The sequence below is a fragment of the Festucalex cinctus genome, chromosome 14, assembly GCF_051991245.1.
Source record: "Festucalex cinctus isolate MCC-2025b chromosome 14, RoL_Fcin_1.0, whole genome shotgun sequence".
Classification (NCBI taxonomy): domain Eukaryota; kingdom Metazoa; phylum Chordata; class Actinopteri; order Syngnathiformes; family Syngnathidae; genus Festucalex; species Festucalex cinctus.
The window spans coordinates 27,623,718-27,648,979 of NC_135424.1; the positions used below are offsets into that span (position 1 = coordinate 27,623,718).

Genomic DNA, 25,262 nt, shown 5'->3' on the forward strand with positions numbered 1-25,262 from the left:
CACTGGGTGCAGCCTCCGTTCGATGTTGTTGCTATAGAAACCTGTCAGATGGGTCAATAATGTGGCTCTGTCTGAACAGCGGCAGATTGGCATTGAACGCTTGCTAAAAACAGTCTGGACAGTCAGCACGAAAAATTGGCTTTGAGGAGGAATCCAATTGGAGTCACATATGCCTGCAGTCTGAACGCAGCCTATCCTGCCCTCACTTATGAACAACATCCCAAGATACTTAACGCCTCCACTTGGCGCAGGATCTCATCCCCTCCACACTTTTCCGACTGAGGACCATGGTCATCCCAACCACTTCACACTCCACTGCGAACCGTTCCAGTGAGAGTTGGAGATTGAGGCTTGAAGAAGCCAACAGCACATCATCTGCAAAAAGCAGAGATGTAATGCTGAGGCCACCAAAACGGTCCCCCTCAAACGCCTCGCCTGCGCCGAGAAATTCAGTCCATTAACGTTCTGAACAGATTCGGTGACAAAGAATAACATTTGCAGAGTCTAACCCTCACTGGAAATGAATCCAACCAACTGCCGGCTATGGAGACCAAACTTTGACATTGGTTGTAGAGGGACCGAACATCCCGCATCAAGGGTTTGGTACCCCATAGTCCCGAAGCACCCTCCACATGACGCCCCGAGGGACAGGGATGAACGACTTCTCCAAGTTCACAAAACACATGTTGACGGGTTGGGTGAACTCCCACACACCCTCGAGGACCCTACCGAGGTTGTAGAGTTGTTCCACTGTTCCACGGTCAGGACGAAAGCCACACTGCTCTTGAATCCGAGATTAGACTTCCCGACGGACCCTCCTCTCCAGCACCCCTGAATCGACCTTACCAGGGAGGCTGAGGATTGTGATCCCTCTATAGTTGGAACTTCTGAAAAAGGGGGACCACCACCCCGGTCTGCAATCCAGAGGCACTTTCCTTTATGTCAATGCGATGTTGTAGAGGTGTGTCAACCACGACAGCCCTACAACCGTTTGGTGAACCAGAATGTCCTTGAAGCCATCTGGAAGTCATTTTCCATGTCTTCACTGAACTCCCCCCACACCCGTGTTTTTGCTTCAACGACCGCCGAAGCAGCCGGTCACCTGAGCTGCCTCCTGAGTCCCACGTGTCAAATAGGCCAAATAGGACTCCTTCAACTTGATGGCATCCCTTACCATGTCTACCAGTGGGTTCGGGGATTGCCATCACAATAGGCACCAACCAACCACCTTACGGCCACAGCTCCGATAGACTGCTTCAGAAATAAAGGTGTGGAAACTGGTCCACTCGTCCTCAATATCCCCCACTTCCCCCCTGGGAGAAGTTCTGGGTGTTGAAACTCTTTCTGACAGAGGATTCTGCCAGACGTTCCCAGCAGACCCTCACAATACTTTTGGGTCTTCCAGGTCAGACCGGCATCTTCCCCTACCATCGGACCCAACACACCACCTGGTAGCAATCAGTTGACAGCTCTGCCCCTCTCCACATCCAAGTGTCCAAAACATGTGCCCGCAAATCCAATCACAACCACAAAGTCAATCATCGAACAGCGGCCCAGGGTGTCTGCACATATACACACCTTTATGTTTGAACATGTGTTCATCATGGACAATATGTGATGATCACAGAAATCCAAGGATCATTGGGACACACAAACCCCTACACCACAGTAAGGTGACGGCTCATGGAAGGCAGGTGCAGGGTAGTGTAACATGATTTTACTGTATTTGACCTTGGTGCAGGCAGACAGATTCTGTGCTCCACTTACATGTGTAGTGCATGTCTTTGTATTTCTTTCATTAATATGACATCAACTTGGATCAACCCCTTAGAATCATTGTAGAAATCAATGCATTTACTGCAATTTAATAATAATAATAATAATAATAGTAAAAATGATGATAATACTTTGCAGCGGCCAACTTTACATTAATCCTTAAGTGTATAAATCTTCTTGCAGTTCCATTGTAAATGTACTTTGCACATTCCGATCTCCTGCATGGACTCCAGTGAGTTTGTTATGCTTCAGCCATTTAGACATGCACCTCTTATGCATTGAATTTAAAGGGCATGAGGGCAGCAGCTTGACCAGGAATCATGCGCTCACTCCCACACCGCCCTTTCTACAGGCACCTGTCTACCAAAATACCAAAAGAACGAAAACTCCACCCGTGCACACAGTTACATTGTACTTCGCACTACATTTACCCTTGGCACGAAATTGGGCCCAAAAATCCAACAAAAATTCAAGTGAACCACTGAATGTCACAGTCTGAACCAATATGACTTGAAGAGACGGGGTTGTGTACTGCCTGCATGGTCGTGTTTTTGTCTTTTAACACTGACCACATAGATCATTCCTCATCAGGGCATGACATTTTTAACAGAAACACTCAAGCTATTTGTTTCACACAATTACATGATAATGAGGCCTGATTGTAGAACATGACTGACTCTCTGTGGATTAACCAGGTGAAGCTGGCATACCAAGAGTCAGATATTGTGGCTCTGTTGAAGAAACTTCCTCTGGGTATTGTGGAAATGTCGATCATCAGAGAGAGGGCTGAGCGGCTCAGAGATGGAAACTACTGTGGATACAGACCTGTCCTTCCTCTCATGTTGGCCAGCTTTATTTTTGATGTCCTCTGTGCCCCAGGTAAGAACCAAATCTGGCTCAATGTTTGTTTTTCTGTATATTAATGGATTTTTCCAGTTTCTCCAGTTGTGTTATAGGTGTTGTGCAGCAAAACTTCATTGCACTTAGGGTTGGGTTAGCATTTCCTCCTTGATTGTTCAAATCCTAATTGTAAAAAAAACAACAACAAAAACAAAACAAAAACAAACAAAAAAACAAACATGTCTAAGTATTGAAGAGCACTCAACCATAGTATTCTGCACCAAACTTATTTGTCCATTGCTTTTGTAGAAAGATTTATTGTGGGACTCCCCACGTTATTTGTATTCTTTATTATTATTTCAGGCACATTTTATTCTCCTCACTTTTTTGCCGTCAAATAACCTCCACATAATACTTCCGATTTACACTGTTCAAATTTCAACTTCCTGAAAAAATTCACGCCTTCCTGGGAATATATCGTGTGTTTCCACAGTACTTACAGAACTCGCGCAATTTAACGTTAAAGATTAACTTTTCCCAATTCATTTTCAATGGGACTGACACTGAATTTTTTCTAAGTCCCACTTTCCACGCCCACTTCCATACATACAACTGATCGTCATGACCAACTCTCTGATACTGCTCAGTGGCTTAGTTGGGAGAGTGCGTTGTCCAGTAACCAGGAGATTACAGGTCCAAATCCGACCTCTGACTGTACATTGCAAATATATCCGTGGCAATTATGCCAAGTGATTATATGCTAACCACCTGACTATCATATCAACTGAAATTATTAAACATGTGTCCCCCAATCAGCATTTATACCTTTCAGCATCAGATGACGCTGTCAAATACAATAAGCCATTCGCTCTGATTTTCACCAAGTCAAGTTAGCTCACGTGGTAAGTACTTGAGCAGGTGCATTGCAGACACACACAAGTGCTCAGTTTGAATCTCGCTGGAGAAATGTTATTCCCCCCCCAACTTTAATTTCAGAAATGGTCGTTGTTCAATTGTTTTACATAAACAAATTGATATACTAACCCTAAGTACATTTATGCATTCTGTGAATAAAACGTGGTTATAGGCGTTATCAAGCCCTCCGTGAATTGTGTAAGTACAAGTCCTGAGCAAAATAACGTATACTTCCTGTGTGGTTGAGCATTTAAAATGCTTAAGTCGCGAAGCATGTGGTCACGAGTTCGATACTGGAGATCGCTGCCTTCTTTTTTTCCTTTTTTTTAAACTAAATTTTCTTGACAACATCCTTCTCTCTGAGCGGCTTTTTTATATTTGTATAAACGTTCTAAAACAAACTAAATCAAACTAATATACTACATGAAGTCCACCGTTTCGTGATTACATCAAGCACATTTGCCATGAATATCATAGCGTACGTTCATGTGGCTGGCTTGATTTAGTGGTAAATGCATTGACTCCACAAATTTGTGCGTGTTGGTTTAAATACCGACGTGTTTCTCTCATACGTGTCTCTTCAATAAGAGACAGCATATGAGAGTTGTAACGGTTGAAGTCTACCTGTAATTTTGTGTTTCACCAGGAGGGGGAGCTGTTGTTTCACGAATCATAATTGAAAGTTTAATATGGTGTGCAACTTGTTTTTATGTGCATTGTTTTTATTTTCCTATTATCTTGGTGTAATTAGTTGCAAGTAAAATTAAAAGAGTCATATTTACATGTTTAATTTCTAGAGCTCGATTAGGTCACTTCCTGTTTTCCGCTAGCACAGCAAAACAGTAGTCCGATGCAGATCGCAGCAGCTCGACCTCACGCAAGTTGCAGATACTAAAGTGAATCTAATTAAGTGAAATAAGTACCGCTGTTTGTTCACTAGAAGGCCAAATTATGTATGTTCTATTTGTATATTACTGTTTTCTATACAGTATTTTGTAAAGCTAAGTTTATTTCATTGTTCACCATTTGTTTATCTTACAGTTCTACGTTGTGTCTGTGTTGTAAAAAGCTAGGCCCACAATACACATCAGTGCAATTAACTGTCTGTCTCTCTGATTTGTGAACAAACCGGCATTAGAGTGATGTTCACAATATCATTTTGTATAAAGGTCGCTTGAAGAGTCAGACATTAACTCGGGGATTATACCGCATGTGTGTGCGTTGCTGATCCGCTCTGCTCTTAAAATTTACATCCCCTCCGTCCACTCTCAGATAAGAAACGTGTGCCCTGTCTGTACTTTTTGACAGGTGAAAATTTCATATGTGGACACTAGGGTTGTCACAAGAACCGATACTTTGGTGCCAAGTCAATGCCAAGATTCTGAAAATGTGACAGTACTGCCTTTTCTACAATACCCAAAGTACCGTTGGTATTGAGGCGGCATATCTGGCCGCATCTTTTGTGTTGTTTTGGGAATGTTTTTTGGGTTTTTTTTAAATCCCACACGCACGCACTCACAGAGGCTTACATCATGTAAACTGGGTGGATATGAGCCCTTATCTGGCAACCCACCGAACGTCTAATGACGTCACGTGACTACCCTCCCGCTGTGACAATAATGAAGTAGAGCAACATAAGTGCAACATGGAAGTAGCCTGCACGTCTGCGTCGTCTTCAACTGCAGCGTCCCCTCAATTAGTTGAGAAGAAAAACACCAAAAGTCGCGTATCACTTTGGATTTTGAGGTTGATAAACAGGGATTGAGATGCCGAAACCGTTTCCAGACGAAAGGGGAACACATCCAACTTAGCGAAACATGGACATTCAGACTTGTACAAAGAATTCAAGGCAAGTGCATTTGAATTCCCGTGTTATCATTGTTGTCCATATCTAATCTATTAACGTTAGTATGTTGACCCCACACTAAATGAGCGAAGTAACGTTAGCGTTATGTTCAGCCTCGTCTGTCCCGCATAATAAAGTTAGGAAATGTTGCCAGGCAGCTAATTTACTGAAACACCTAAAGTAACATTAAACAATCCTGAAATAATATATCAAACGTGATTCGTCTTTTTAGATGTGCACTTCCTGCTGGGTAAAAGGCTTAAAAGCAAGATGGCTGCCTTAGCTCTGATTGGTGTGTATGTGTGTGTGTGTGTGTGTGAGGGAAGACAAGCTAGGTAGGCCTCTCGGCTTGATAAGGGTTTTCAAGCATTAGTTGCATTAGTCGTATTAGTTGTATTAGTCGTATTGTTATTTTACTATCATTTGATATCCTGTAATATTTCAAGCCAAAGGATTAGTATTGTATACATATCACCTCTTCAAAACTACCCAACATCCATAACCCGGTTCCTGACATCATCACCTGACCAAACAATTGGTGAGTCAATGCATTGAAGCCCTGCTGAGACCTGCACTTGTCTTTCAATTAAGAACATTAGAAACCTAAGAAAAATGGCACAAACAAATTGAAAAACCTTGAGGTTAAGTGCAAATTGGACTTGGACATGTGAAGCATTTAATGGATTGGAACTTGTGGAAACTTTGAACAATGGAAATGGAAATGGAAATGAAATGTTTGGTGGAGCTACAAGAACAATAGAAATGCTAACATGCCATTGAACCAAAATGTTTGACGCAAGATTTTGAATCGGGACACATTGCCTTTTGAGGTTGCTGTTTGATTTCAATCCCATGTGATGAAGTAAATGCTGTTTGACCTCTGACGTATAATACAGCATGATTTAACTCAAAGAGGACATCGTTGGACACACATCAAAGGAACAAAGGAAAGAGTCAAGTAAAACACTAACAGGAAACCAAACCACTCACCAGTCACTTGATAAATAAAATTATTTTGACTGCATTAAGACTTCCAAAAGGGAATAATAAAAAAAACAAAAAACAAAAAACCTTCAAAAAGGAGAAATGTCCACTACTAAAGAAAAAAGAGTTCCAAAACCCACCCATGAAGGTATAATGGAAAAAATAAGAACTTTAACTGGTGTTAGGAAGTCAAAACTTGCAATGTTCACAAAGGTAAAGAACATAACACCACTGATGCTGGCTTACTCGAATGTGAAAGCCATAAGGAAGCATAAAGAAAGGGTGGATGACATTATTGTGGGATTCATCGAAACACACAATTCAATGCAAGAATTAATGTCTCAGGATGAGGCAATTGAAGATGACTTAAATTGGTTCAAGCCCAAACTGGTCTCCATGCATGAATTTCAAAATGAAGTTTATCAATGGCTCAGCCATGCTCCTATTGAACTTCAACTTCAAGTTGATGAGGAAATAAGACAGGAAGAAACTCAAAGTCAAAAATCAAGAGCATCCAAATCCACAGCAAAAACCTCAAGATCCTCACAAGTACGTCGTGAAGCTGAGGCTGATCGAGCCGCCTTGTTGGCACGCCAAGCTGCGTTGGAGGAAAAGCTGGCTTTGGATAAGCAGGAGGCTGAACTGAAGGCGAAGAGAGAACGACTTACCTTGCAAACTGAAATAGCAGCCGCAGATGCTAAAGTGAAGGTGCTCGGATCAAAAGAAATGACCGCCATTGTGGAGGGCTCATATTTAACCCAACAACAAGGAAACCCAGTACACACCAATCAACTAGATGGGATTGAAGATGTGGAGGAAATGCCCAGCTGTTCCGGTGTCTTACCAGTCAGCTATGTTACTCGTGCAAAGTCGGACCAGCACTTGCCTTTCAGGCACTTGGAAGCGGAAGAAAAGTACCAATTTAATGTTGATGAGGATGATGATGATGAGGATGAGGATGATGATGATGAGGATGATGCTTGTGATGGGGATTTCGGTGAAATGATGAAAGAGGAAGAAGAAAACTATGAGATTAAACCAGTAGATGACTATTTAGGCAGTGGCCTTGAAGATCCACCACAAAGAAGGAAGTTGTCTACGAAACGTGAAGACATGCACAGCACATGCTTGAGCAATGGAACAGGCCGCAAGAACAGTAAGGGTAGTGAACATGTTGACTCTCAACGACAACCACCCCAACTGTTGACATCACGGCAACCACCCCAGCTGTTGACATCACGGCAACCACCCCAACTGTTGACATCACAACAACCACCCCAAATGCTGAAATCACAGCTGCGTCAACCCCAACCGCTGAAATCACAACTGCGTCAACCCCAACCGCTGAAGTCACATCTGCATCACCCACAACTGCCACAATCACAAGGTAACAATGTGGACTTGTCTACAGTTATGCAAAAACAGAATCTTGTCACTGAAATGCTTATAAAGGAACAAAGGCTTGCATTACTTCCATCCAGAGACATCCTAACCTTCTCAGGTGATGTGCTTCATTACCTGAGCTTCATTCGATCATTTGAACACACCATAGAAAGCAAAACAGGTGATTGCCGTGATCGCTTGTTTTACTTGGCCAGCCACAAGATCTTGTATGCAGTTGTTTGCATATGGAACCCCGTAAAGGTTATAAGGAAGCCAAAAGACTGTTGAAAGAGAACTTTGGAAATCACTATCAAATTGCAACATCATATCTTGAGAAGGCCCTTAATTGGACTGCCATTAGGGGAGAGGATAAGAAGGCACTACTGTCATATGCAATTTTTCTTAGAGGGTGTTGCAATACAATGCGTGAGATCGACTACATGGATGAAATGAACAGTCTTGGTAACATGAGGATCATCATCTCCAAGTTACCATTCAAGCTACGAGAGAGATGGAGGTCTGCTGCCTATGACCACATGGAACGTATTTAAAGAAGAGCCAAATTCCCTCACCTGGTGGCATTTATTGAAAGGAATGCCAAGTTGATGTCAGATCCTGTATTTGGTGAAATCCAGGAGCCTGTGGCAAGAAGGGATATCAAAGGAGTTAAACGCACGTCTGCGAAACCCGGCTCAAACTTCGCACGTCCGAAAAGCAGTTTTGCTACCATAACAGCTGTAAAAGAAGCTCAGTCTCACTCTCATACCACCGGAAAGGAAGCACCTGTCAAAAAGCAAACCAGGCCATCTGTATTTGCTGTTCAGAAAACCATGACATTTCCTCATGTCAACAGATGAATAAGAAGACTCACAATGAGAAAGTGGCACTGTTGAAGTCCAAAGGTGTTTGCTTCGGTTGTCTCATACAAGGTCATATCAGCCAGGAATGCAAAAGGCGCTTGACCTGTGGTATCTGCCAGCGGCTGCATCCTACTATCCTGCATATTCAAAGAACTGAAGCAAAAGGTGAGACAACTGAAGCCAAGGTTGAGAAGACTGAGTCAAAAGGAGAAACAAAAACTGAAAGGACAGCACTCAGCAGTGCTCTGGTTTCCCTGAATAAGGAGCACAACGGGGCCGGTAGCAAACATTGCACCCTCTCAATAGTTCCAGTGCAGCTTAAACATCATAGCTCAAATAGGATCAACCAAATTTACGCCTTTCTAGATCCAGGCAGTTCGGCTACCTTTTGCACAGAAACACTGAGGAAACATCTGAATGCCACTGGGAAGAAAAAGGCCATAATGCTGAGGACCTTAGGACAAGAGAAGCCAGTAACAAGTTACGGACTGACTGGCCTGGAGGTGTGCAGTCTGAACAACGATGACTTTGTACGACTGCCTGAAACATACACTCAAGCGGAAATTCCTGTTTCAAAGGAGCACATACCCACACAAAAGGACATAGAGAAGTGGCCATACTTGAAGGAGGTCCAACTGCCAGAGATAGATGCAGAAATAGGACTCCTAATTGGGAACAATGCACCCAAGCTCACTGAGCCATGGAAGGTTATTAACAGCCAAGGTAATGGACCGTACGCTGTCAAGACCTTGTTAGGATGGGTGGTGAATGGCCTGCTTCACGACGACTGTGTTTGTGAGACTTCGAATTCTACATCATGCCTGCTTGCCAATCACATATCAGTAACAACATTGGACAACTTGCTCCTTCAGCAATACAATCATGACTTCCCTGAGAATAATTATGAGGAGAAGACTGAAATGTCATTTGAGGACAAACGATTTATGAATATAATGGATAGCTCGGTTAAGCTAAAGGATGGACGCTATTATCTGCCACTTCCATTTAAAATGGACGATTGCAAGATGCCAGATGACAAGGAAATGGCAGAACAGCGTGCCAAATCATTAAAAAGGAAGTTTTCCAAGAATCCCAAGTTCTGTGAGGACTACACTGCATTTATTGAGTCAATGATTGAAAAAGGATATGCAGAGCCAGTCCCACAAGCCGAATGTCAAGACACCCATGGGAAGGTGTGGTACATACCCCACCATGGAGTCTACCACCCAAGGAAAGGAAAGCTGCGTGTAGTATTTGACTGCTCAGCATCCTTCCAAGGGGTGTCTTTGAACAACCAACTTATCCAAGGTCCAAACTTGACCAGCTCCTTGATTGGTGTTCTTCTCCGCTTTCGTTTGGAAACGGTGGCTTTCATGGCAGACATCGAAAGTATGTTTCACAGAGTCAAGGTCAAAACATCAGATGTAGACTACCTACGGTTTGTCTGGTGGCCACAAGGGGATGTTACTCGAGAGCTGAAGACCTACAGGATGACTGTACATCTTTTTGGTGCCACATCCTCTTCAAGCTGTGCAAGTTACGCTCTGAAACAGACAGCCAAAGACAATCAAGGTAACTTTTCAGCTGAGACCTTTGACACCATTGAGAACAGCTTCTATGTTGATGACTGTTTAAAGTCAGTTCCAACAGACAGCCACGCCATTGCTCTAGCCAAAGATGTCAAAGAAGCCTGTGCCAAGGGAGGATTCAACCTCACGCAGTGGATGAGCAACAGCAAAGCTGTGCTGGCCTTCATTCTGAGAGAGGACCGGGACAAAGTGGTAAAGGACCTGGATCTGGACACTGAAACCCTACCTGTGGAAAGAGCCTTAGGCGTTCAGTGGGATGCAGACAGTGACACTTTTAAGTTCAGTTTATCGCTGAAAACGCAACCATGTACAAGAAGAGGCATACTGTCTACTGCTGCATCTGTGTATGATCCATTGGGATTCATAGCCCCATTTGTGTTCACTGCCAAGCATATCCTGCAGGACTGTTGCAAGAACAATTATGGGTGGGACGATGAGTTGCCACCACACATTGTGCAATCCTGGAAAGAGTGGCTGCTGGGACTCGAGCAGATTGCAGGATTGAACATTGACCGGTGCATAAAGCCAAAAACCTTCGGAACAATCACCTTTGCCCAACTGCATCACTTTTGTGATGCCTCAGAGAAAGGATATGGAACAGTGAGCTACATACGACTAATCAATAGTAAGAATGAGGTCCACATCGCCTTCATAATGGGGAAAGCTCGTGTGGCCCCGATAAAACAGATGACCATCCCGAGAATGGAACTAACTGCCTCAGTACTGGCAGTGAAGATGGATAAAATTCTGACCACAGAACTTAAGATACCGCTTGAAACTTCTGTCTTTTGGACAGACAGCATGTCTGTTCTGAAATACATAAAAAATGACATTCAAAGATACAAAACATTCGTAGCAAACAGAGTCAGCAGGATTAGGGAAACAACACGGGTTACGCAATGGAGATATGTTGGAACAAAGCTCAATCCTGCAGACTATGCTTCACGAGGATTGGCTGCAGCAACCTTCCATGGCTGCAGTTGGTTCAAAGGCCCTGCGTTCTTGAAGGCACATGAGGAGAGTTGGCCTAAACCTCAGATTGACTCTACCCTACTTAACACATTCACTGCCAGCCCAGCAAAAATGCATTATTTGATGTATTTTTCCGTCATTGGCAGTCAATGAGTTAGATGAGATGTAACCAAAATTGACGGATTTTTAAGCAAAATTTGCCTTAAAAAAAGAAAAAAGGAAAAAAGGATGCTGCAATATAATCACAAAATATATTGGCACATTGTGTTTAACACATTCACTGCCAGCCCAGCAAAAATGCATTATTTGACGTCTTTTTCCGACAATGGCAGTCAATGAGTTAATATAGATGATCCTGAAGTTAAAAGAACCAAAGTCACTGTTAACACGCTGCTAACCAAGGACTGTGATGCCACTAACACCCTCCTTCATTACTACTCTGACTGGAATGACCTGCAAAGAGCAGTCGCTTGGTTTCTCAAACTGAAAACTCTACTGATTCAAATTAAGAACAAACGAAAGAAAGTCATAATGTTTGTGACCTCTCCAAGATTGGCTGAAAATGAAATGATAAAATTTAAAGAAAGCTTGAACATTGGAACTTTGACCACAAATGACCTGAAGTCTGCAGAAACTGCCATTATACGTTTCTGTCAGACTCAAGAATTTCCAGAGGAAGTGGCTGCTCTGCAAAAGGGAGAAACAAATGTCAAAAGGAATTGTCCTGTCTATTTGTTGGACCCACAGATGGTAAAAGGAATTATGCGTGTGGGAGGAAAATTAAGCAACCAAAGCAATGCCACTTGAAACAGTTCATCCAGCCATTCTTCCAAAGAAACACCACGTTTCCCAGCTTCTCATGAGACACATCCATAAAAAAACAGGTCATGGAGGACGGAATCACATGTTGTCATACCTTCGGCAAAGGTTTTGGATACCAGCAGCAAACTCCCTAGCAAGGAAAGCAATTTCTGCATGCACGACATGCAGATGTCTTCAAGCAGGTGTTGGACAACAAAAGATGGCAGACCTACCAAAGGACCGCATATCTCCCGATATGCCGCCTTTCACCTCCGTAGGAGTCGATTATTTTGGTCCAATCTTTGTGAAAAGAGGACGTACTCAAGTAAAACACTATGGTGTCATCTTTACTTGCCTTGCCAGCAGAGCAATTCATCTGGAGGTTGCTCATTCGTTAGACACGGACTCCTGTATTAATGCCTTTAGGCGATTCGTGTCAAGAAGAGGCCAGCTTAAAGAAATGAGATCAGACAATGGTACGAATTTTGTCTCATCAAAAAGGGAATTAAGAGAAGCCATGAAGACTTGGAACACACAAAAGATGGAGAAAGCTCTTCTCCAAGACGGCATTAAGTGGACGTTTAACCCCCCTGCTGCCCCTCACCAAGGAGGTGCGTGGGAGCGGTTGATTCGGATGGTAAAGAAGACCCTTTTGTCTGTCACTACACAACAAACGCTTGATGATGAAGGACTATATACTCTTATGTGTGAAGCTGAATCCATTCTCAATGGACGTCCGTTGACTACAGTCTCTGGTGATCCGAATGACTTGGAAGCTTTAACTCCTAACCATCTCCTCCTTTTGAAGAACCAACCCAGCTTCCCTCCTGGGCTGTTCAATCAGGATGACCTGTATGCCAAACGCCGGTGGAGACAAGTACAGTATATCGCTGATCTATTCTGGAAAAGATGGATCAAAGAGTACCTTCCTCTACTCCAAGCACGGTCAAAATGGAGCCGTCAGAGACCAAATTTTGTGAAAGGAGATATTGTGCTTGTTGTGGAACCCACAGCACCACGTGGATCATGGCTGATGGCCAGAATCATAGAGACCTATCCAGACTCTAATGGTCTAGTCCGCAACGTTCGTCTACGAACCAAGACGTGTGAAATGGAGCAACCAATAAGCAAGCTATGCTTACTAGTAGAGGCCCCTGACTTACAGACTAGATGGCCTGCATGATTATACTACCTGTATATTAATTTAGTTATTACTAGTTAATTAATGCTAGTACTTTTTATGTTGTTGATTCTGGCAGTTAGTTGAGTTTAAGTTGGGAGTAAAGAAGCATTACTTTGTTGGCTCCATACTGATTTTCAGTTAGTATTGTATGACTTACGCCAGTACCAATACAATACAGTACCAATACGGTGTAAGGGAAATCGGTCCAATTAATTATTAAATCAATAATTGTTAATTATTAAATTAATAATCAATTGGCTCATTAATTGAAGGAGACTCAAACTTAATATTTAAATTAAGTTGAGCTTGCCTGCGGAGCACCACATCTCTTTTTGATAATTTTATCAGGATAACAGATGAGAACCTCGTTGAATCAGTCATTAAAATGAAGGTTGTGCCCTTACTACAATTTTGTGAGTTCTTTGTTCAGCTTAGAGGTCACTATAAATTGTTGAAACACACACACAGTAAACCAGGGGTTGAGTTTTGTGCACGTTTATTCTCTAACCTAGGTGGGATAATCTACTTAGAATTTAAAGAAGCAAAACTAACTACTATGATAGGCAATGAAACGAGAACTAAAATAATAAAAATAATCAAAGGAGAAGAAAAGAAGAAAAAAAGAAACGGTCTTAGCCAAGGTGATGGGTTTCTTAAATCGAACCAACATGGGACCCACAATCAACCTAGTTTGCACCAATTTGTACTAGGGCGAAGGCCTGCAAAGTTGCACTTACAGAGGGGGTTGGTCTCAGAAGCAGGACCCTGGATGGAGACTCGCCAAGCCCGTTTGAAGAAGGGATGAAGAAGGTTCAGTTCAGGAGAGGGAGAGACAGGTCGTCCGGCTGGCCAACTGAGCGTCACGGGGTCAACCTGCTGGCTGGGAGAGGCCCTTTTTGGTTTAGGCCTGGTGTGCCTCGAAAGGCACCATCCGTTTGAGCCTTGTGCAGGGACCAAAAGCAGCGTGTTTCGCTGCGCCTGTCGCAACACGCGATGGCTTCTGTGCGTTGCCGTGTGCTGGAGGTTAAGCTAGCTGGGCTAGCCCTTTGTCTGGCAGCCGCGCCGATGGAGACCAGGAAGGAGCCAAGGAGCAGCGAAGAAGCGGGAGCCAAAGAGCAGCGGAAGAGAGAGAGCAGCACGCAGGGAGCGTGCTTTTAAATTGGGAAGGCGGCGGCCTCCACACCAGGGGGGCCGGTGAGACCACAGTGGAAAGTTACCAGCTTAGAGAAGGTTTTGGTTGACTAATCAGATTGAATCTGGATCCCATGTGTGTTAAGATTCTAAGGTCAGAATTCAACCAATGCAACACGTACAATTGAATACCTCAAATAAAATGTTACCTAGCTTACACTGTTAAAACGTGCATACACATGAAAGTTTAGTGGAGAATCTGCCACTGCAATGGAACATTTTCATGACATTTCATGGAGTCAACATTTCACAAATGGCAAACATAACATTTCATAATTCATTGTTCTGTTGCAAAATAAGAAAGTCAAGTTTCTAAGAAGGCTTTTACTGTCCTGATTTGTGTGTGTGTGCGCGTGCGCGTGTCAGTCAGAGCATTTGTGGCTGTTTGTGGGGGATGTTCTTGTGCTCCCCACCCCCCACAGTGGCATGTTCAGGCCACAGGAGCTCAATTCCTTTGGAACTGAGGTTGCAAAAAGTTACAACCGGCCGATAATCGTTACAACGGTGTGTTGGAGCCATTATCGCGAAGGGGACTTGGAATTAATAAGTTAGTGAATTTGTAAAGAGATTAAGTTGAAATAAGCATTTATCCAAGTTGTAACTTTGTGTTAGTTCTGATTTGTTTTGAAGGTTTGACCATAGTGGTAATTTTATGTTTAGTATGCCCCCACTGGCCAGGTATGGCTACTGCATTTAGATGTGCACTTCCTGCTGGGTAAAAGGCTTAAAAGCAAGATGGCTGCCTTAGCTCTGGTTGGTGTGTATGTGTATGTGTGTGTGTGTGTGTGTGTGTGTGTGTGTGTGTGTGTGTGTGTGTGTGTGTGAGGGAAGACAAGCTAGGTAGGCCTCTCGGCTTGATAAGGTTTTTCAAGCATTAGTTGCATTAGTCGTATTAGTTGTATTAGTCGTATTATTATTTTACTATCATTTGATATCCTGTAATATTTCAAGCTAAAGGATTAGTATTGTATACATATCACCTCTTCAAAACTACCCAACATCCATAACCCGGTTCCTGACATCATCGCCTGACCAAACAATTGGTGAGTCAATGCATTGAAGCCCTGCTGAGACCTGCACTTGTCTTTCAATTAAGAACATTAGAAACCTAAGAAAAATGGCACAAACAGTGATGCATTTTTCATTTTACAGTAATTTAGTGTTTAGTACTTATTGTTTGTTTGTTTATTTATTGAGCATATAAACATAACATATAAACATAAACAAGTAGCAAATAAAAATTTAAAGAAGAAACTCATAGCAATTATTTTTGATGGTTTACATGTCCAAAGGAAGTAGGAAGAAGTTAAAAACTTATCTCGTCCTACTCCTTATTCTTTGTATCTTTTAACTTATTTCATTATTAAATCCAGTAAATTAACACATTACAATAAAAGAAAATGTGTAATCCTGCTCAAGTAGGCAATTTCACTTTAACATACGTACAATTGTCAGTAGCATATGTACATGAATTTCTTAGGCATACACAATAATAATACATCCTCATACTCACATATACAATTTTGATTACACTCATAATGGTACATTGAAAAAATTCAATAAAATTTACGCAATTGTACTAGCTCATGTCTGATTTAAATAATGCTCTTGAACTTTGCTTTGAAACATTTTTTTAAACTCAACAATTGACTTGCATCTTTTCAAGTCATTACCAAAATGATTCCACAAATTAACACCTCTTACAGAAACACACATTTGCTTAACATTTGTTCTTATTTTGATTTTTTTTTTTTGTAGACACTTGTACCCCTTATGTCATAAGGACTCTCTCTAATTTCAAATGGCTTCTGAATACTGTGGCAGAGTAGATTGTTGTAAGCTTTATACATTATTTGTGCTATTACTGTAGTTAGCTAGTACATGTACAGTATTTTAAATTAATGCTTTAAAGCTACATGCCAATTGTTCTGTTTAAGCACACAGTATCATTGTTTGTTGTTCACTTCTAATAAAGGAGTGAATGTTGAAGTACATTTCTATTTTTACCGTGGTATCGAAATGGCATCGAGAATCGTGGAATTTCAGTGGTATCGGCATCGACTACTAAATTTCTGGTATCGTGACATCCCTAGTGGACACGTGCATGCAGTGTTGTGTCACAACTCGTTAAATGAAAGCTGTTCTCACAATCTGTGGACCTCACTCTGCTTCATCCTTCCCTTCTTCCTCCTTTTAGTTTTTCCTCTGGTCTCTTGAAATATCTTTAATTTGTTGGAATTTAGAGGTTTCTGGGATTGGCGTAAGACTGGTTTTGTAACCATGTGGGTGGCAGGTGGTGTTTAGGTGGTGCTGTATTTCACTTTGATTTATCTTTCTTTTCTTTGACCTTTCCCCTGATCTTCTGAACTTCACGACTTTGGCGAAACTCTGAAGTATCCGGTTAAGGTGAAGGGTAATGGGATTTTTATTAGGTTTTAGGTGAACTAATGAGTATAAATTTACACTAATTCACATGCATGCACGCACGCGCACACGCGCACGCGCACAAGCACGCACGCACACAAATGTACACATACTCACAAAAACAAAAAAAAACAAAAAAAAAAGAGAGAAGGCAATGATGATAAGATGTTGAATCGGTAAGACTGCTGAATGAACAATTCTGAGTTCTCTCTCTCGAAAAAAAAAATTCAAGAGCTGTTCTCACAGCTCGCATATGTATGTACTTTTATTTTCCAGGTGTCGCTGGAAGTATTAATTATTATGTGACTGCTGCGGAGCAAAGCAGTAGATGTGGCTCGATCTGACTCGGCGGTGAACCTTTTTTTTTTTTTTCGAATTCCGAGTTACCATGGAGACGCAATTCCCCCCAAAAAACGCCAAAAAGTCCCATCGGAATGAATGGAGAAGGATGGAAAAGAGCCACAAATTAAGCACCTTTTTCCAAGCCACGCTGCACGCACATACATTTACTGACGTTAAAGTTAGCATGCTAATGATAAAATTGGCATGCTGCTGCTAGCTTAGCATGCTAATGTTAAGTTAACAAACTAATGCTAGCTTAGCATGCTAATGTTAAGTTAGCATGCTAATGCCAAGTCAGCATGCTAATGCTAAATTAACACACTAATACTAAGCTAGCATATTAATGCTAATGCTAATTTAGCATGTTAATGCTAACTTAATATGCCAATGCTGGCTTAACATGCTAATGCTAAATTAGCACATTAATGCTAAGTTAGCATATTAATGCTAATGCTAATTTAGCATGCTAATGCTAACTTAATATGCCAATGCTGGCTTAACATGCTAATGCTAATGCTAAATTAGCACACTAATGCTAAGTTAGCATATTAATGCTAATGCTAATTTAGCATGCTAATGCTAACTTAATATGCCAATGCTAGCTTAACATGCTAATGCTAAATTAGCATGCTAATGCTAATGTTAAGTTATCATGCTATTGCTAGTGCTAAGTTAGCTTAGCATGCTAATGCTAGCTTGCTGACTGATTGAGAGGTAAAGTGCATCAACATTTGGCAAACTGTTCAGTGCATTCGGCTTTCCACCTTAAGAGTCAGCAGTCACATCCAAAATTTCAACGGAAATGTTTCTAGTTTAATCTTTGTCGTGTGAGAGGGGACAACGTTGAAGAGTTGCCGGTGTCTAAAGCTAACTTGGCTGGAAGCTCATTTGAATGGTTCCGCGTTTGTAATTATCGACAGGCCTGAAAATGACACAATTTTGTGTGAAATAAGCCATTTAGAAACCAAAATATGTGACCTACGTGAATCGTGGCGATACGATGAGAAAGTGGGAACGTATGGTGACGCTATCTTCCAGGCTAACGTAAGTCAAATGTTAACCCTCTTGTCACAAACCATCCAGAGTTTTACTATTTAAACACCACAATAACAATAAAAACCGCTAAATTTGTCACTGGGATAGATGTGTTTTTTTGCGCTTAATGTTAAGCAACCCCCATTTGCATAAAAAGCAAAATGACAGAACAATCTCTTAATACAGAACCATTTTAACCAAAATCACTGATTTCTTCACTTTAAGTTTGTTCCCGACTGCATCATGATGTTTTGAGCAAGATTGTGGCCATTTAATGCATTTCACTCAATGACACCATGATGTGGGTCGTAACGCAAAACATGACCTCCCAGCAATTCCTCAGCCATCACAATGATTTTGAGTGATCAGCGCTCTAATCACACTTATTGTGCTGCCTCTTACAATGTGACACAATACAGGTTGTGATCGTTTGCACCATGTGTATAAATAACATGATTGCAACATATACACTGTTGCTGCCCTGTGTGCTGTGCAAGAGGAGCTGTTTCAGGCCAGCCACTGGCGTTTTTATTCATCTTTTCTGTTTGCAGGCAGCCAGCTCACTACTTTCTGCTTGTTGCATATCATGTGACCACCGTACTTGGTGCAACAGCGAATAAATCTCTGACTATTTAAATCATGACAGTATTTTATTTTCTTTGTCATAGTTTCAACTAATGAATTTAGCTCCATTATAGCCAGTTCCATACTGTCCTGGTTGTGGTCCTCCTCACTGGCGCACTGCGTCACAGTCATGGAGGGAGTCGGCACTTTCATCAGTTAGTGACAAACTTCTGTCTCGCTTTTTGATAACCGTATCCTTGAAATAAAAAAAAAAATAGCGCAATGACCGAACGCTACTTTTTCTTCCTTCTTTTCTTTGTCTTCATTTGTTATCTTCTTTTTCTTCTTCATCATCGTCGTCTTCTTCTCTTGGCGGATTACCTTATATAGGGGCGCTCAGCAAAAAGCTGCACTTTCACCATTTATTGAAAGACTGAAATAAAATAACTTGCTCTGAAATCTCAACCTAGACTCCAGCTGCTGCGTAATTAATTGGAGTTTAACGGAAACCCCCTTCCGTCAATGCCGTTCGTCAATTTTTTTTAAGTTTGTCGTCAATTACCAATCGTCATCAAAATCACTGACAGTTTGACAGACCTTCAGAACGCTCACCTCTGCATTTACACTCGATTACTCAATACAATTACATACATTGTCACAGCCACTTCTATATCCACAGTAGTCGAGTGATTAAAACAAATGACTGCCATGTGAAATGTCTGTTTGATTCCCGCTTGGAACATATTTTAGCACAACTTCACTTTCACATGGTAGTCATTGTCCAATTATTTAAAGCTGCTCTATGTAATAATTTGTCTCTATGTCTGGGTTTGATTCCCGCTTGGAACATATTTTAGCACAACTTCACTTTCACATGGTAGTCATTGTCCAATTATTTAAAGCTGCTCTATGTAATAATTTGATCCCTAATAACTTCAGTGTTTTTGTGTGACCATTTTGTGACTGAAACATTTTTAATTAGTAATTCTTATTCAAACCCCAAAACTTTTTAAAAAAAAATACCTTGCCCTTTAGAAAGAAAAAAATCTGTTAATGTTTTTGTAAAAGTAAGTAGTAATGTGTGCTGACCAGTAGATGGCAGTGTAGCCTCAAGGGACTGGGGGCTTCTGGGATTGTCAGAGAGGGAGGGGGGTTAGGGTGTCACTCTGGCTTTCTTGATGAATTTTCTGAATTTTTGGCTGACTTGGTAAAACATGCTAATAACATACTAATTATGGATGACTTTAATATTCATATGAACTCCCCGTCCGCAACGCTTACTGTAGCATTTCAGACGATAATTGATACTTTTGGTTTTACCCAGATAATAAATGTAGCGACCCATAAATTGGTAATACCTTAGATCTGGTACTTACTCGAGGTTTAGTAACTTCCAATGTAATGGTTTTGCCGTATACTACGACTGTGTCTGACCATTACCTTATTACATTTGATGTGTTAGCTCATTGCCAACGTCGTAATCATAACCAAATATATAGCAGCCGTAATATTAGTTCTTCAACTATTTCTGCGCTTTCTGAGTTGCTACCTCAGGCAACTGCGTCCTTTCCTTCTTATAGTTTGAAGTTTGAAGTATTATACTGGTTTAATAGATAATCTTACTAATAACTTTAATGCTGTTTTGTTAAAAGCCAGTGATTCTGTGGTGCTATTAAGAATTAAAACTCGTCCGAAAAAGCTTCCTGATGTAACAAAAACACTGAAACAATCATGTAGACAGCTTGAGCGCAAATGGCGTGCAACAAAACTTGAGGTCTTTTGTCAAGCATGGTGCGATTGCTTGCATAAATATAAAGAAGCTCTCACTTTAGCAAAAACGATTTATCTAATTCTTGAACTTAATAAAAATAACCCTAAATACTTATTTGATACAGAGAAAATGTTGCAACAGTAGGCGTCATCACAGAGCACCCTGCATTCAGCTCATGATTTTATACAGTTTTTTTTACACAAAAGATCCATCTTACTTATCTTATCTTACTTATCTTACTTAGATGAGATTAAGGGCTCTGTGCATAAATCTCAATTAAATCGCGTAGTGTCTGGTGTTAACATTGACAGTCCAGCTAACAACTGTCCGTCAGTGCTCTCTTTTTTTCAATAAAATATCGCTTGAAAACCTTACGCATTTGTTTTGTGTGGCAAAACAAACAACTTGTATGCTTGACCCGCTTCGGGGCAAATTGGTTAAAGAATTGTTTACTATCTTGGGTCCTTCCATTTTAAATATTATAAACTTATCACTTTCTACTGGCACTGTTCCAGTAGCTCTTAAAACTGCTGTTACGCAACCTCTACTCAAATGACCTAACCACGACCCAGATAGCGTCTTCGATTATAGGCTGGTATCAAATTTACTAGGGGTGGGAATCTCTGACATGAGGCCGATTCGATATGTATCTCGATACACAAGTTGCGATTCAATTGAAAAACGATTATCTTTCAGAACAGAACGGTTCGATACGGTTCGAGTAAGTTTGGGAACGATACAATTTTCGATTCGATACAATTCATTTCAATATTCAAAACTTATAGTGACATTTGTTGCTTGTATACATTAATCTTAAAACACCACAAATTTTTACAATATCTACAAATGTGTTTAAAAAACAACAAAAATGTCTTCTATATATATTATTAAACGCCAGCAAATGTCAAAAACTGATTTATGACCCCCTAGAACCAATCAGAAGCCGTTATTTTGAATTAAGCCCCGCCCACATCCCGCCCCCTAGCCAATCAGAAACCGTTATTTTGAATTAAGCCCCGCTCACTTCCGCCTTCTCAACCAATCAGAAACCGTTATTTTGAATTAACCCCCTCCCCTCCTCCCCACCCCCTAGCCAATCAGGAGTCGGAACAGCAACTGTCAAAATTTGATTGATGACCCCCAACCCCTCCTCATGCACCCCCTCCCCATGCACCCCTAGTCAATCAGGAGTCGGAACAGCAAATGTCAAAAATTTGATTGATAACCCCTACCCCCCAACGAACATATTTTTTCCGGTCCCCCCACCCATTAAACCCGGCGACTACGATAATCTCGATAAGGTGCGACAGGCGGTAGAGGGCGCTATAAGAGAAAAAATAGGCCCTTTCATTTTATTACATTTCAACTCCTTGAAAAGAACATTTTTTTTCTACGCGTCGGAAGGCAGCTATAAGATTCGCTTCGTGGGTCCATTAGCTTATATACTCGATATGAAAGATGGGGATTGGTTTACTATAGATTTAGACTGGACCGACGCGCCGCATCCGGCGGATATAAAGGCGGGGCAGTATTATCTTTATCTATATACAGATGTAATTCGTCACCAGGCGGTTGGTGACGCATCCGCTCCGCTATTGAGAGCAGTCCCTGTTGTAGGTCGCTACGGAGAGATTATTTATAAAAATTTTAATCCCGCTTATTACCATCCAGTTAGTAAGAAGCACATCGAAGATATAGCGATACAGATTAAGACGGACCAAAATCAACCCGTTGGTTTCTGGTTTGGGAAGATCATTTTAACGTTACACTTTAGGCCTAGATAGATTATGGTTATTATGACGTCACATCCGTACATTCGTACATTTTTATGAAAATCAGACCGGAAGCGGTATTCCTGGATTTCACGGAGCACCGGTTCAATATGGCCGCGGATTAGGATCTATTTTTGCAAAATTATTTCGTTTCGTAACTCCCTTAGTCAAAAGAGGTTTGAACGTGGCCAGACCGCATTTACAGTCGGCGGCTAAAAATATAGCCACCGATGTTGCGGGGCGTGTTATGGAAAGAATGAGTCAGAAAAGAGACGTTAAACAAGGCCAAGGTGGTTCGGGCCTAGTCGTACTGGCGCGACGTCCGGCCTCTAGGCCTGCGGGGCGTCGGGTGAAGACGCATAAAAAACGTCCGCGCAGTACTAAAAGAAAATCAGTCCGGAAAAGAAAGCCTAGGAGAAACAGCGTGGATATTTTCTCTTAAAGAAAAAGAAAAAGAAAAATGGCCCTCTTACATCACAAGTCCCAAGAATGCACCATGTCCGAATTAGATCTATTTTCCCCTCCTATGACGCAACTCTTAATAGAACAGAGTCAATACATTGAGATATTACCCCTCTCGGCGCTCGGCGACCATTCCCCGATCGAATTTTTTATACCTGGGGACGGGTCGAGGTATCTTGACTTATCGGATACGCGATTGCACCTGCGCTTAAAAATAACCCGGCGGGACGGCTCTAACATCCCTCCTAACGAGCGCGTCAGTATAATTAATTTCCCTCTAAATACTATTTTTAGCCAGGTTGACGTCACCCTCAGAGACCGTTTAATATCTCAATCTAGCGCCTCGCACCCCTATAGAGCTATAATAGAAACGTTATTAAACTTCTCTGGGGACACACTGAAAAGTCAATTTACGGCGGGGATGTTTTTTAAAGATACGAGAGGGGTTATGGACTCGTTACCTTGGGAAGGGGATGCGGTAAACGAAGGCTTCGTCAAACGAGCTCATATAATAGAGAATTCAAAAGAATTTGACCTCATCGGCCCGATTCATACGGATATATTTTCCTGCGAGAGACACCTTTTGAATAACGTGGATTTAAGGTTGAAGCTGACAAGGGCCGGCGATGATTTCTGTTTGATGAGCGCACCACTCGATTAAAAATTATGGGGGCGTCGCTCTTTATCAAAAAAGTAACCGTATCCCCCGCTATAGCGCTAGGCCACGCCTCGGCTCTCAATAAGGGGAATGCCTTATACCCGGTCACGAGAGTCAACATAAAAACTTATTCTATCCCTCAAAATTCAAGGATATGTCATCAGGACAACCTCTTTCTGGGAACTATCCCGAAAAGAGTTGTTTTGGCTCTCGTTAACCACAATGCTTTTGTGGGGAGAAGAGATTTAAACCCCTTCAATTTCGCCCATCACGATATTGAATATTTAGCACTGTCGAGAGAAGGTCCTCAGATCCCCAATAAACCTTTTCAACCACTTTTTACTACGGGGAATTCTGTTCGGGAGTTTCATAATTTATTTGAAGCTACCGGGAGGTATCTGAAAGATTTGCCCCTGTTTTTAGACTTGCAGGACTTCCAAAATGGCTACGCGCTTTTTGCTTTTAATCTAAGCCCCAGCTCCGATACCGAGGCGTTGTGCCCCGTTTCCAACGGCGTCGTAAGACTAGATATGAGATTTAGAAATCCTCTCCCCCACACCACTACCCTTATCGTTTATGCCGCTTATGACAGCATTATAGAAATTAATTCAAAAAGAGAAGTTTTGATCGACTATTATTAAAAGACGGCCGTGATTTGGAGCGTCTAATGAGACAAATTCAGGGGGAATGATTCCAAGGCGTCTTCGTGGAAGATGAGCTGGCTGGCATATTAGCGCCCCCTACCCCCTCCTACTATATCGTCAACACACATCCCCGTGACAGACCGGGGGAGCATTGGCTGGCGTTGACGTTAGAGGACGACGGGACCTCTACGTTTTTCGATTCTTTCGGATTCCCACCTAATTTTTATTACTACCCGAAGAGTATAAACTGCTTCTTAAAAAAACATTCCGACCGGATATTCCATCACGACCGGCAATTACAGCACAAACTCTCGACGGTATGCGGTCAGCACTGCGTTTATTATCTATCAGCCCGAGGTTGCGGTGAATCTTACCGAGAGGTTTTAACCCGTTATCACGACGATGTAGTTATGAATGATGTCATGGTAGCAACATTTGTGGAAAAACGAAGGATGTACCCCACGACGGTGTGCGGAGGGCAGATTTCATGTTGTTTGGATATATAAAAAAAAAAAATGCCATTGCTCGTGATGTCTTTTTCAAATATTTTATTCAATAAAATTCACATACAAAAGATACAGAGATGTGAGCGTGTGTTTTTTCTTCTCTTGACGTTAGGGGTAAAAATTAATAATCCTCCCATTTAATGATTTTCCGCTTCCTCTTTCGCTTCTTTTTACCGCCGGATATTACGTCATCATCACTTTGCTTAGAAATAGAATCGTTTTTTAAAAGTCTTAGCCGTTCTCTGGCGTAGGAATTAGAAACTATAGTCTCTGGTATATTAAATTCCGACAATAGGTGTAAGAATTCCGTCCAACCTAGCGGGCCTCGATCGTTAATCTTCTTTCCGGTTACCGTGAGATGTTTGAGTAAATCGGTCATATGGGACCCTCTAACGGGTCTACCGTTAAAGATAAACTCTCCTCGTTGGTTCCATACCTTTTCTTCTCGAGACGATATTTTTCTTAAAACATATTCGGCGTTTTTACGATGACGTAACGGGATGGTTTGTAATATCTCATCCCATACCCCAGCATCCATCTTGACACCCTCCTCACCCTCCCCCTCGTCCTTCTTCTTCTTTTCCATCTCTCCTTCTTCTCCAAAAGCATCGCGTTGATTAGGGAGAGTCAATGTGAGCGGAACCAACTCACGATCTCTTTGTTTAAGCAGTCCTAAATACCGCTGCATTAGAGTTTGATATTTCTTTATTTTATCATATTGACTTATAGAACGATCTTCTAATA

The 25,262-nt window shown here is 41.7% G+C and overlaps 1 protein-coding gene across 9 annotated transcripts in view; it reads left to right on the forward strand.

Moving 5' to 3' along the window:
* zswim8 (zinc finger, SWIM-type containing 8) overlaps positions 1 to 25,262 on the forward strand; it is a 1,066,004-nt gene that overhangs the window by 414,534 nt on the left and 626,208 nt on the right. For all 9 annotated transcript variants that reach the window (XR_013278281.1, XM_077494401.1, XM_077494403.1 and 6 more), the window contains one exon: positions 2,472 to 2,655. Coding sequence is in view for 8 of the 9 variants with exons in the window: in XM_077494401.1 (XP_077350527.1) it covers positions 2,472 to 2,655 (184 nt within the window). In the remaining variant the exon portion in view is untranslated. The remainder of the gene's footprint in view (positions 1 to 2,471; positions 2,656 to 25,262) is intronic.